This window comes from Rana temporaria, chromosome 9 (genome assembly GCF_905171775.1).
Source record: "Rana temporaria chromosome 9, aRanTem1.1, whole genome shotgun sequence".
NCBI lineage: Eukaryota > Metazoa > Chordata > Amphibia > Anura > Ranidae > Rana > Rana temporaria.
Genome location: NC_053497.1, coordinates 50,171,055 through 50,185,065, shown reverse-complemented (window position 1 = coordinate 50,185,065; position 14,011 = coordinate 50,171,055). Strand labels below are relative to the sequence as shown.

Below are 14,011 nucleotides of genomic sequence, written 5' to 3'. Positions count from 1 at the left end.
TAAGATTAAGGGGAGCTGCGGTGGCTCAACGCGATTGGCACTGCGCTGACAAGCCATTCACCTCTGCAGCTAGAGGTTCGGATCCCGGTCTCGGCTTCATGTGAATTGAGTTTGGTGGTCTCAGCCCGGCTCCCGGTGGGTGTGCTATGCGAGGTAAGCCTGTGCTTAGTACGTCCCACCCCCCTCCCACAAAAACCACCACACTTACACACGCACTCTAAATTGGGTTAACACACTCACTTTGACCACGCGGTCTCTAAAAGAGAGGCGAAGGACTAATGGGGCTGGTTGAGCGGGCTAATCCTCTCACTCCCTTATAGGGAGTCCCTCTGCCCCGTTGGGCTTCAAAGCGGAGCAGGTAGGGCGGGCTGTGTGGGAGGACCCCCTCACACACCCACCATTGCCACCCGGGGCATGGAGAAAGGTGGCAGATTGCCTCTGGGGGAGGCCTGCCTACTCCCAACTCCTGCAGTCCGGCTCCTCTCTCGAGTACACGCACAAAAAAAAAAAAAAAAATACACTTATAAAAAAAAAAAAAAAAAAAGATTAAGATTAAGGCTCACCTGTAGGTGCTTGCAATATCTCTTAGACCTACACGGTCTAGGAGATATTTGCAATTTCCCCAAGCAACGCCCTCACGCTGTGCCGTTTCAAGCTGGGGTCATGCCCTTAAAGGCGGCTCCCGCGCACATGCGTCACGCAACTTCGGGCAGTTGCAGAGCTGGAGTTTTGCGGCCCCCGGAAGAAGAGGGGTGAAGAATGGATGCTCGCTGCCAGCGTGGAAGACGGTGACTTTGCGGGCTTCTCCTGCAGGTAAGTGTCACATAATGGGCTACTATGCAATGCATGGTAGCCCATTATGCTTTACCTTTGCAGGGAAACATAGAGGAAGCGAAACCCATCAGGTTTTACTTCCTGTTTGAGGAGAAGCAGTGAACAGCTTATGTTTCTGTCTCTTTCTCTTCCTATCATCATGCTTCTTGTTAGCCCATGAACTGATTGGCTTTGTTTTGTTTTGTTTCTTCCTTTCACACTCCAGTCCTGCTGTACAGGGATTGCAAGTAGCTGATACCCGATTTCAATGTGGGGATGCATTAACTACTTCAGAACTGCATTAATCTGTGTATTTTGTACCTGCTTAAAACTCAGCTTTAACCTATAAAAAGCAGGGCTTACTTTACCTGTGTGCTGAATCCTCCTAGCCTTACCCCAGATGCAACCTTGAAGAAAATATCGGTATTGTGGAGAAACTCATCTTCACAGCTCCCAACAGATGCACAGAAATCTGAACTTTATTCTATAGACAGCAAAATCTTGACAACTGCCAGCCTTCTAAACACACAGCAGATGTTTCTAAGATATTAGAAACCAATAGAAACTGACTTTAGTCTCTTTGTTGTGATCTTTGAGGATTTTTGAGAGTGAATTACTGTACAGTGCATCCAGCTAGAGAGGTCAGGTTTTTGTTGTTAAAGCTCATTTACTGCTCATTAAAAATATGTAAATGTCTATAGTCTGGACACAGGTGCACCTTAAGACAAATAATTGGCCATGCAATATAAGGGTTTGTATTTTTTAATACATAAGCTGGGAATTTTGAAGGTTTGAAAGCTTTGCTGGGAATTTATAACAAACCATCTCCATTTTTATACAATACCAGGTGTCACCTCCAATGCCACTGTATCTTCTGGAATTACTACAAACAATGTGTCTGGGAGCACCGTACCAGGTACAGTAAAACCTTGTTTTGAGAGTAACTTGGTTTGAGAGCGTTTTGCAAGACAAGCTAAATTATTTAATACATTTTTACTTGATATACAAGTGATGTCTTGATATACAAGTAGCCTCATCTCACAACTGAGTATAAAAAAAGAAGAGAGACACCCCTAAGTGTAGCAATATGGTTACATTTAATGAAGGTACAACATTTAGCAATTTACATGGTTATTATCACATCTATATATGCAGGCATCAGGGGTAAAGCCAGGCCCGGACTGGCCATAGGGCAAACCGGCATATGCCCGGTGGGCCGTGGTGGCCCGCGGGCCGCATGTCATGTCTCCCCCCAGTGTAACATGCAGGGGTCCAGAACTGTTAGGGGAGTGTCTGTGTAACAAACTGTGGGGGGATGTGTAATGTAAAGGGGTCCAGAGGTGTGGTGCTATGTAATGTAAAGGGGTCCAGAGGTGCAGGGTGCTGTGTAATGTAAAAGTGTCCAGAGGTGCAAGGTGCTGTGTAATGTAAAGGGGCCCAGAGGTGAAGGGTGCTGTGTTATGTAAAGGGGTCCAGAGTGCTGTGTAATGTAAAGGGGCCCAGAGGTGCAGGGTGCTGTGTAATGTAAAGGGGCCCAGAGGTGCAGGGTGCTGTGTAATGTAAAAGGGTCCAGAGGTGCAATGCTATGTAATGTAAAGGGGTCCAGGGTGCTGTGTAATGTAAAGGGGTCCAGAGGTGCAGGGTGATGTGTAATGTAAAGGGGCCCAGAGGTGCAGGGTGCTGTGTAATGTAAAGGGGCCCAGAGGTGCAGGGTGCTGTGTAATGTAAAGGGGTCCCCTTGTGGAGGCTTCCATTTGTAGATGGATATTTTATGGTTACACAACCTGGTCACATTGCTATAACCTTTTTAAATGGACTATAAACTGAAAGACCTATGAATAAATAGTTGTGGAACAAATCATTTGAGTTTTCATTATTTCTTATGGGGAAATTTGCTTTGATATACAAGTGCTTTGGATTACAAGCATGTTTCCGGAAAAAATTATGCTCGTAATCCAAGGTTTTACTGTATTCCACCTAACTGGTCTCTTTGCAGATTTGTTGGTTTGCAAGAAGGCCTGCTATTCCCCACCACCATGATGTGACTTATAGACCATGCATTCTACAATGTAAATCTGTGCCATCAAGATGGTGTCAATACCATTATCTGAAGTATCTCTACAGGGATAAAAATAAGGCTTTAGTGTACAGAATTCAAGAATGTATTTGAGCTGTAGCATTAGTTTTTATTATTTTCTTCCTGTAATGTATTTGGCACGAGAAGTCAATGAGCAGTTAGCAGCTTGATGGGTGAGGGACAGATGACCACCTGAGGAGGCAGGATAAGATAAAATCCTGTAAAAATTGTTTTGTCATATTGCATGCTTTTCTTGCAGGGTCTGTGCCCACTGTAAAGAATACAGTTACACCTGCACTGGTCAATGTGACCAGCCAGCCACCCAACTCCAGCAGTGGTGAGTCTATAATAGCAGAGAGTGTAGTGTGTGTTTATCATAGTAATGCCTCGTACACACGACCGTTTTTCTCGGCAGAAAAAAAAAATGTTTTTACCGGCGGGATTCATCTCAAGCCTGCCTTGCATACACACGTTCAGGGCAAATTCTGCCCTTCCAAAGTGCGATGACGTACAACACATTCAAACGGCGCCACCCTTTGGGCTGCTTTTGCTGATCCTCGTGTTAGTAAAAGTTTGGTGAGAGATGATTTACGCTTTTCAGCCTCATGCTTTTCAGTGCGTTACAGCGTGATGAATGTGCTATTTCCATTACAAACCTTAGTTTTACCAGAACGAGCGCTCCTGTCTCATAGCTTGCTTCTGAGCATGCGTGTTTTTTTTCCCCTCTGAAAAGCATACACACGACCGGTTTTCCTGACAGGAAAAAGTCCGCCGGGAATCCCGACGGGAAAAAAGAAAGCTGGTTCTCTTTTTTTTTTCTGCACTTTTCTCGTCGGGAAAACCGGTCGCGTGTACGCGGCATGAGATGTATGCACAGAAATTGTATGAGTAATGAAGCAATTAGTATTTTTATTTTTTTGTAGAAACATGTTTCCTACTTAGTAGACTAAATAGTACGTAAATTCAAGCCAAGTTTTTGGACCTGTTCATTTGCCAAGTTACCCAGAACATCAGAGAATGTCTTTCATCTCACCCGTTAGCGCTTGCTTTATTATTGTGTTCTGTCACAACAAGTTTGCCATTAAAGCGGTGGTTCACCCTTAAAAACAAGTTTCTACCATTAAATCCAGCATACTAGCGTGAGCTACAGTATGCCTTTATTTATTTTTTGCGCCGTACTCACAGTTTAATCGCGTAGTTAAGTTTCAGACTCCCCGCGGGGAACATGATTGACGGCCGGCTATGGCGCGTCACGCTTCCCAAAAATAGCCGGAGTAGGACTCGGCTCTTCACGGCGCTATACGGCGCCTGCGCACAGACTAGGAGCTGACTGCGCAGGCGCCGTGAAGAGCCAAGTCCTATTTCGGCTATTTTCGGGAAGCGTGACGCGCCATAGCCGGCCGTCAATCATGTTCCCCTCTGCCTAGGAACGCCTACTCCTCGCAGGGAGTCTGAAACTTAACTACGCGATTAAACTGTGAGTACGGCGCAAAAAAATAAAATAAAGGCATACTGTAGCTCGCGCTAGTATGCTGGATGACATAGTAGAAAAACATTTTTTTTTTTTTTTAGGGTGAACCCTCGCTTTAAAGAAATCATTTGTTGAGTGAAATGAAATATTCAAACTAACAAAATGCTTCATTGTGAATTATATAATAACCACCTTGTTTTTCCTTTCTTTTAATTACCCTACAGGGGCAGCAAGCTCTGTCACAGCACCCAACAACAGCTCTGGTAAGCTATAATACAGTAACTGGTTGGGATAAATTAAACACATAGATCAGGCAAATGTTCTGAATTGAACTTTACAATTGCTTTACATTGCTGTACATTCCTACACTACATACATTTATTTTTGTATTCCTGTAGGTTCTTCTACAGTACCAGGAGCATCTTTCAACAACTCCAGCAACTCCAACACTACTTCAGGTAAAATATACCGTATTTTCCGGCGTATAAGACGACCATTTGTACTTAAAAATATGCCTCAAAACTCGGAGGTCGTCTTATACGCCGGTTCCTGTGTGCAGATTCTCAGTCAGATTGCGGGCGTCCATTGTTCAAAAGCCGCGCATCCTCCTAATGCTGTTCCCTGATGGGTGGAACACTCAGTTTCCCAGAAGAGCCTCTGTTCAGTGTTCCGCCTATCACGGATGTCTTCTCATCCTCGGCCTTGGACGAAAGGACATCCGTGATAGGCGGAATACTGAACACAGGCTCTGCTGGGAAACTGAGCGTTCTGCCTATCACGGAACAGCACGAGAATGAGACGTGGCTTTTGAACAATGGACGCCCGCAATCTGACTGACTCTGCATACAGGGATAAGGTAGGTGAGGCATGCAAAGGCACAGTGAGGCATGCAAAGGCACAGTGAGGCATGCAACGGCACAGTGAGGCATGCAATGGCACAGTGAGGCATGCAATGGCACAGTGAGGCATGCAAAGGCACAGTGAGGCATGCAACGGCACAGTGAGGCATGCAATGGCATTGTGAGGCATGCAATGGCACCGTGAGGCATGCAATGGCACCGTGAGGCATGTAATGGCACAGTGAGGCATGCAAGGGCACAGTGAGGCATGCAATGGCACCGTGAGGCATGTAATGGCACAGTGAGGCATGTAATGGCACAGTGAGGCATGTAATGGCACAGTGAGGCATGCAAAGCACAGTGAGGCATGTAATGGCCCAGTGAGGCATGTAATGGCCCAGTGAGGCATGTAATGGCACAGTGAGGCATGTAATGGCATAGTGAGGCATGTAATGGCACAGTGAGACATGTAATGGCACAGTGAGGCATGCAATGGCACAGTGAGGCATGTAATGGCACAGTGAGGCATGTAATGGCACAGTGAGACATGTAATGGCACAGTGAGGCATGCAATGGCACAGTGAGGCATGTAATGGCACAGTGAGATTTGAAAAAAGCTGAATAAGGTCTGTTCCTGTCAGCGGATGTTCCTGTCAGCGGGTTGTTCCGGCTACCCCTCAGCTTCCAGACAGACTAGTAGGGAGGGGGTCATCTTATATGGCGAGTATATCCCAAAACAAACATTTTAGCTGTAAAATTAGGGGGTCGTCTTATACGCCCAGTCGCCTTATATGCTGGCAAATACAGTATTTTGTTATAGGATGACAGGCCTACTCATACCACAAGCAATTGTGGTAAACCCAATCCAGAATCAAGATGGTTTACATACATCGCAATGTAATACAATGCTAAAATTGAACATATAATTCTTTATGCTCAGTCTTCCTGAACAGCAATCATAATTTAAACCCTAACTGGACTCATAATAAAAAGTAGGACATGTCATACATTCTCCACAGTCTCAGTACTTAGTAATGCCATTGATGGCACAGTGGCTGAGTTTGGCATGGCACAGTGGTGACAATTGATGGGCACAGTGGTGACAATTGATGGCACAGTGGCGACAGTTGATGGCACAGTGGCTGCGTTTGATGGCATGGCACAGTGGCTGTGTTTGATGGCACAGTGGCTGCGTTTGGCATGGCACAGTGGCGACAATTGATGGCACAGTGGCGACAATTGATGGCATGGCACAGTGGCTGCCTTTGATGGGCACAGTGGCTGCCTTTGATGGGCACAGTGGCTGCCTTTGATGGGCACAGTGAGGCTGCAATTGTGTTTTGTTTTTTTTTCATTTGTTTGCGCCCCCCCAAAAAATTTTGAGCACCAGCCGCCACTGCAATTATGTGCTTCTTTGTGTTGGTCTATCACATAAAATCCCTATAAAATACACCCACGTTTTTGGTTGTAACATGTAAATGTGGAAAAATTTTCAAGGGATATGAATACTTTTTCAAGGCACTGTAAGCACAGATATCACAAGATTTATTTTATGGTGGGGAAATTAGTTTTTGTTATAGGTCCACCTTGAGACATACTGTAATGCCGCGTACACACGATCGGTTTGTCTGATGAAAACGGTCTGATGGACCGTTTTCATCAGACTAGACCGATCGTGTGTGGGCCCCATCAGTTATTTATCCATCGGTTAAAAAATTAGGAACTTGTTTTAAAATTATCTGATGGATAAAAAACCTATAGAAAAAAACGATCGTCTGTGGGTACGTCCATCGGTTAAAAGTCAATGCATGCTCAGAATCAAGTCGACGCATGTCGTTGTGTTTTACATCACCGCGTTCTGACACGATCGTTTTTTTAACTGATGGTGTGTAGGCGCGACTGATCATCAGTCAGCTTCATCGGATAACTGATAGAAAAATCCATCAGACCGCTTTCATCGGATGGACCGATCGTGTGTACAGGGCATAAGTGGCTTAGAGCAGTGAGTATCCTGTTGTCTTTGGATTATTAACCACTTGCCGACTGCCTAACGTAGATATACGTTGGAAAAATGGCACAGGCACGCTGCAAGCTACATGAATGTGCCCACGGGACCCGCGGACTCGATGCCTGCTGGTGTCCCGCGATCATGTCACGGAGCAGAACAAGGGGATGCCGTTGTAAACAATACATTTCCCTGTTCTGCCTTGTGACAGGACACTAATCTTCTGCTCCCTGTCATCGTGTCACTGGTAGCCCAGCCCCTACACAGTTAGAATCACTCCCTAGGCCCTAGGACACACTTAACCCCTTCATCGCCCCTAGTGGTTAACCCCTTCCCTACCAGTGCCATTTACACAGTAATCAGTACATTTTTATAGCACTGATCACTGTATAAATGACAATGGTCGCAAAATAGTGTCAAACATGTCGCAGTCACGATAGAAATCACAAATCACCGCCATTACTAGTAAAAGAATAAAATAATAAAAATGCCATAAAACTATCCCCTTTTTTGTAGACACTATAACTTTTGCCCAAACCAATCAATATACACTTATTGCAATTTTTTTTATCAAAAATATGCAGAAGAATAAATCGGCCTAAACTGAGGGAAATTTTTTTTTATATATTTTTGGTGGATATTTATTATAAAAAATATTGCTTTTTTTTCAAAATGGTCACTCTTTTTTAAAAACCCGCAAAGGTGATCAAATACACCAAAAAAAAGCTCTATTTGTGGGGAAAAAAAGGACGTCAATTTCGTTTGGGAGCCAAGTCGCACGACCGTGCAATTGTCAGTTAAAGGGACGCAGTGCCAAATCGAAAAAAGTGGCCCGGTCATTTGGCAGCCAAATCCTCCGGGCTGAAGTGGTTAATAGGGTGCAGTGGATAAAAAGTGATGTAGGCATATGACAATTAAAGGGGTGGCCCACTGAAAAGTGATAGAAGTTTTGGGCAGGATTAGTTGCACACCATCATGTATTATTCATTCCACTACGATTCCTAGGTCCACATATCGGCTGTGATCATTCCTGGGGTGCGTACTCTCCCTGTTGGACAGTCATGAATTTTACATTGCAGAACATGCAATAAAATAAGTAAGGAGGAACAGAGCCCAGAACTCCAGCAAGTTCTAAATAGAGTCCTGAAGTAATATAGTCAAGAGTCTACCTGTAACTGTAATATCGGCTTTGTGTGGACTGGACTTTATTTACTCCCATAAAAATATTTTAACAAAAATATGATTCTGAGAAAACTCGAAAATATTAAGTTGCCTGTCAAATCTGTAATGTGAAATAAATGTCGATTTGTTTCCAGGATCCGGTAATGGCAACAATGTTACTGCAAATGGTGGAATTCCATCTGCTACTCCTTCAAACGCGGTTAACGGAACTAACTGTGAGTTTTACAGCATTTAGTAATGCATTTGATTTTTTTCTTGTATTGCCTTCAGTGTACCATTGGGGATATTTGTAGCCAAATTAAGGATACTTGTGGAACATTGAATTTAGTTTTGATGAAGTATGTTGGGGAACGTACAATGAGTGTGGGCTTCTCCCTTTACTGTACAGAAATGATGACAGCTAAGATAAAGCATGAAGCAGGGCCAAGTTCATCCTCCCATGCTGTGCAGCATTCTGATACCTAATGAGCAGTGACATAATGACATAATAAGGTTGATTTACTAGAACTGGAGCATGCAAAATCTGGTGCAGCTGTGCATGGGAGCCAATCAGCTTCTAACTTCAGCTTGTTCAGTAAGGCCCCTTTCACACTGGGGCAGGAGGCGCGGTGGCGGTATAGCGCTGCTAAAAATAGCGGCGCTATAATAGCCGAATTGCCGCGGGATTTGGCCGCTTGACTAGGGCTTTAATATATGTTGAGATAAGAAATCAACCATTATTTTTAGTGTATCTGAACTGACATATAAGACTCAAGCTGTAACACAAGCATCTTCATTACAGCCATGCAGTGGCGTAGCGTAGCGTGGGTTGTCAGCGCCTGGGGCACTGCAAGAAATTTGCGCCCCCTAACCCGTGGACTTTTAGCACTCCCTCTATCCCTATCCCCAGTGGCAACTGGTGGTCGTTTGGGGGGCGGCAAACAACCTAACCCCCCCCCCCCATGTGGCACCTCTAACCCCCTCCGATTTTTGCCAGTCCACCGGCACTTACCCCATCAGTGACGGGATCGTGGGCACATCTGGGTTTGGCGGGCACATTGGGCAGGGGATCAGGCAGCGTCTTCTGTGTCCTCTTCTCTTCTGAGATCATGGCGGCTTACACCATGTATCTCCTCCCAGACATCCAATAGGATCGCCTGACCTTTCAGCCAATCGGAAAACGGGTAACAGACCCGCGCTTCCTGATTGGTGGAGAGGCGATTTTTCCAACACACCTGGGTGCAGTGTGCCACTTTCCACCCATAGCCTGCCACCAGATGCTGTATGCAACGTGTCACTCATAGCCTGCCACCAGATGCAGTGTGCCACTTTCCACCCATAGCCTGTCACCAGATTCATTGTGCCACTTTTCACCCATAGTCTGCCATTAGATGAAGTGCAACTTGTCACCCATAGCCTGCCACCAGATGCAGTGTGCCACTTTCCACCCATAGCCTGTCACCAGATTCATTGTGCCACTTTTCACCCATAGTCTGCCATTAGATGAAGTGCAACTTGTCACCCATAGCCTGCCACCAGATGCAGTGTGGCACTTTCCATACATAGCCTGCCACCAGAAAAATCTACTGTTAGGGTTCGTACACAAATGTGGCACATACTCCAGCTCCTCTGAAAAGTTATCAATGCTCAGATTGCTTTTCAGAGGTGCTTGACAGGTGGTGAGGAGGCTATATGTTGCCTCCCCACTGCCTCATTTAACCAGATATTTGCCGTACTACTGTGCTGCAATCTAGGACATTGCATGCAGTTGCTGTGCAGTTCCAGCACGGCCCTATAGAACTGCATCAGTGGGTATAGGCATTGGCATGCTGAAAGTGACATGCTGTTTTAAGTTTTGCCACAAAGCACAGCATCATGGCCACAGCATGTGTACAGCTGTGAGCAGCTGTATGTTAGCGGGTGGTCAGTGGGCAGAAAAACTGTGGCTCAACCGCCTAGTTGTATCATAGCCCCCAATATTCTCATGTGTGAATAAGCCTTAAAACTGACAAAATGTTAATATTGTTCTAAAGGGCTCATTTGGAGGTGCTTTGATATTTTAGATACCATGGATGCTCATTAATGTGCCTATTGCATTTATGATGCAACTTTTGTACAAATTTAATACGTGTTTGTGTCCAGTTAAATAACACTTTCCACAGTTTTTCTATTGCATGGGTCCTTTTACTATAATCTCATCCACGAACGCTTTCTAAGCGCATTTCAAACATGTGTGGACTATATTTGGTTATATATTTTATTTTATTTTTTCACTACAGCACATATATTGGATTGTTTCTATAATTTGAATTATTCACTTTTTTATTATATATATAATTTTTTGGACATTCAGTCACCAGATATTTATTTGCATATTTGCACACTGCACTACTTGTGGATGAAGCACTTTATGGACTATTACATTATTTATTTGGATTTGTAGCAAGTGATTTATGCTCAGGATTTGAAGTTTGCCATTAATTAGGACCATTGTGCTGTCATTGGCACGTTGGTCACACCGATTTCATTATTTGCTCACTCTCAATATCTTCCACATTATGATATTTTTTTTGGATGGTATTCCGGTTTAGAGTGATACACATTTTTACCATCGCCAGGAGGCGGAGTTTATTTTGCACATTCTATCCTTCTAAATAGTGTATATATTATTTAGTGATTTTAGTTGCAAGCGCCACTACACCCCCCATTTTATTATCTGTTACCAGTGTGTGAGCACTATTAGTAGTGGCTGCTGCTTATTTATTTGTTCTGTTCTTGTCCTGCCTTGGTTAGGTTGGTTTTGCGCATTAGTTCCCCCCATATGCTGCAAATGCATAAAAATGTTTATCTGTTATCAAATAATTGAATTTGGTATGTTTCAGCAAATTTCAGCGTGACTCTTGGGAACATGAGCTCTAATGCCATTGGTAAGACATTTTTCTTAATGTTAAAGTATATTTGTTTAAATGCTGTGGGAAAACACTAACTACTGTAAATGATAACTAACCTCTTGCAATATGATTAGTGACCACAAGATGTCAGGATGTTATGTCTAACAATGTATTGCATGAAGCAGAAAGGGTTGGGCTGTGTTGCTCCATACAGGCTTAAAGTGACACAATTTTTTTTCACATCAGTAATTCTAAAATATACAGTATATATATATAGTCTCTTAACATTGTTTCCAGGCTTTTTTTTATTATTCTCTTATTATATCTCCCTATCCTCCACTGATGCACCTCACTGCTATTAGTGTAAACTGAGCAGTGCCATTATTTCTGATCACATTCTCTGCTCTGTGTGTACTACAATTTCCATACAGCTGGGTGTGCCTGCAGGTAGAAGTGCCACCCTAGAACAAGAGCAGAAAGAAAAATCTTGAGAAATTAAATGAAGGAAGAGAGAGATAGAAGATGCATTCTACTTATAGTTAAACATATTGCATTTATTTTATTTGAATAAAAAAAAAATCATTTAGTGTCACTCTAATACAATGACACACTAAAATTAATGTTTTCCAATAGAACTAGTTCACTGCAATGCACTGCACTAATGTGTGCTGAGTGAACAAAGAACATTTAAACCAGGGGTCCTCAAACTTTTTAAACAGGGGGCCGGTTCACTGTCCCTCAGACCGTTAGAGGGCCGGACTATAAAAAAACTATGAACAATTTCCTATGCACACTGCACTTATGTTATTTTGAAGTGAAAAAAACAAAATGGGAACAAATGCAACCCTCCCCCTTCATCATTATAAGCCTCCCCTCACAATCATTAATTGCAAACCGATCATGATCATTGCAAGCCCCCCCACCTCACCATCATCATCCCCTCATTGCAAGCCCCCCTCGCCATCATCATTGTAAGCCCCTCATTGCAACCCCCCACAATCATTAATTGCAAGCCGATCAAGAACATTGCAAGCTCTCCAATCATCATTACATCATCAGCCCCCCCCCACCATCATCATCATCATCATCATCATTACATCAGCCCCACCATCACCATCATTAATTACATCACCATCAGCCCCCCTCACCATCATCCTCATTACAAAATCATCAGCCCCACCATCATCATCATCATTAAAAAATCATCAGCTCCATCATCATCATGATTACAAAATCATCAGCTCCATCATCATCATCATTACAAAATCATCAGCTCCACCATCATCATCATTACAAAATCATCAGCCCCACCATCATCATTAAAAAATCACGCGGGCCGTAGTTTGAGGACCCCTGGTTTAAACCCCCCCCCCCCCCCCCACCACCACCATCATTATCGAAAGCCAGCCCCCCTTCATCATCATTAAAAAATCATCCGCTCCCCTCACCATCGTAAGCCAGCCCCCCCCCACCATCATCATCATTAAAAACCCATCAGCTCCCCTGACCATCGCAAGCCAGCCCCCCCACCCCCATCATCATCATTATTAAAATAATCTTAAGCTCCCTTCACAATCGCAAGCCAGCCACCCCCCACCATCATCATCATTATTAAAATAATCTTTAGCTCCCCTCACAATCCAGCCACCATCATCATCCTTATTACAAAATAATCTTTAGCTCCCCTCACAATCCAGCCACCATCATCATCCTTATTACAAAATAATCTTTAGCTCCCCTCACAATCGAGCCACCATCATCATCCTTATTAAAATAATCTTTAGCTCCCCTCACAATCCAGCCACCCCCCCCCCATCATCATCATTAAAATAATCTTTAGCTCCCCTCACAATATAGCCACCCCCCCACCATCATCATCATCATTAAAAAATAAACTTTAGCTCCCCTCACAATCGCAAGCCAGCCCCCCCCCCCATGTAAGCACCTCACAGCCTCCTTACTGTTTTGTGCTGTGTCAGTCTGGCTGTCACGATGCTCCCCCACTGTAACAGTTCTGGCGCGCTGTTAAATGTCCCGCCCTCCTCCTCCTCCTAGACCAGCTTGTGTGACAGACAGCACGCTGGCTCTATCACACAAGCTAGTCTTCTAGGAAGAGGAGGGCGGGACATTTAACACAGCGCGCCGGAACTGTTAACGCTGTGTGTCACGGAGATCTCCGTGACACAGCAGGATTGCTGTGTAACTGGCCGGCATTGCCTGTCAGGGACGGGCGGGCCGGTTTAAAGTCCTCCGCGGGCCGCATGTGGCCCGCGGGCCGTAGTTTGAGGACCCCTGATTTAAACACATCACAGCATGCTAAAGGCATTCAAACAAATGATTGTCAATGTGCACCCACTCAAGTGCAATTAACACATGCTAAAACAACGCAGGTGGTGTGAATCCAGCCTAAGCGATACGTTTTATTGGCTAACTTTTTAGTTGTTAAAGTTGTTAAAAATGCAAGCTTCAGGACCTTCCTTAAAGTGGAACTTTAGTCAGAAAATTAAGTCCTGATAGATCACTTCAGGCCGGCCCCTTTTGCAGGTATAGCTATGTAAAACATCAACAATAAGTGCTTTAAAATCTAGTGATACACTGTCTCACGGTGCTCTGCACATGCTCTTTTTTCTCCACTGTGCTGAAACTCAGAGCCACTAGAGGCCAATCTGCTGAGAGTCTAAACATTTACTGCTGTTCAGGGGCTCTGGGCTTCAGCAAAATGGCAGCCTCAAGTGAAAAGAAACAGGAGAAATG

At 44.2% G+C, this 14,011-nt stretch overlaps 1 protein-coding gene across 2 annotated transcripts in view; it reads left to right on the top strand.

The window, feature by feature from the left end:
* LOC120913471 (uncharacterized protein DDB_G0283357-like) overlaps positions 1-14,011 on the top strand; it is a 48,595-nt gene that overhangs the window by 15,471 nt on the left and 19,113 nt on the right. For both annotated transcript variants that reach the window (XM_040323431.1, XM_040323430.1), the window contains 6 exons: positions 1,661-1,729; positions 3,150-3,227; positions 4,586-4,624; positions 4,760-4,819; positions 8,522-8,602; positions 11,249-11,293. In XM_040323431.1, coding sequence (XP_040179365.1) covers positions 1,661-1,729; positions 3,150-3,227; positions 4,586-4,624; positions 4,760-4,819; positions 8,522-8,602; positions 11,249-11,293 — 372 coding nt within the window. The remainder of the gene's footprint in view (positions 1-1,660; positions 1,730-3,149; positions 3,228-4,585; positions 4,625-4,759; positions 4,820-8,521; positions 8,603-11,248; positions 11,294-14,011) is intronic.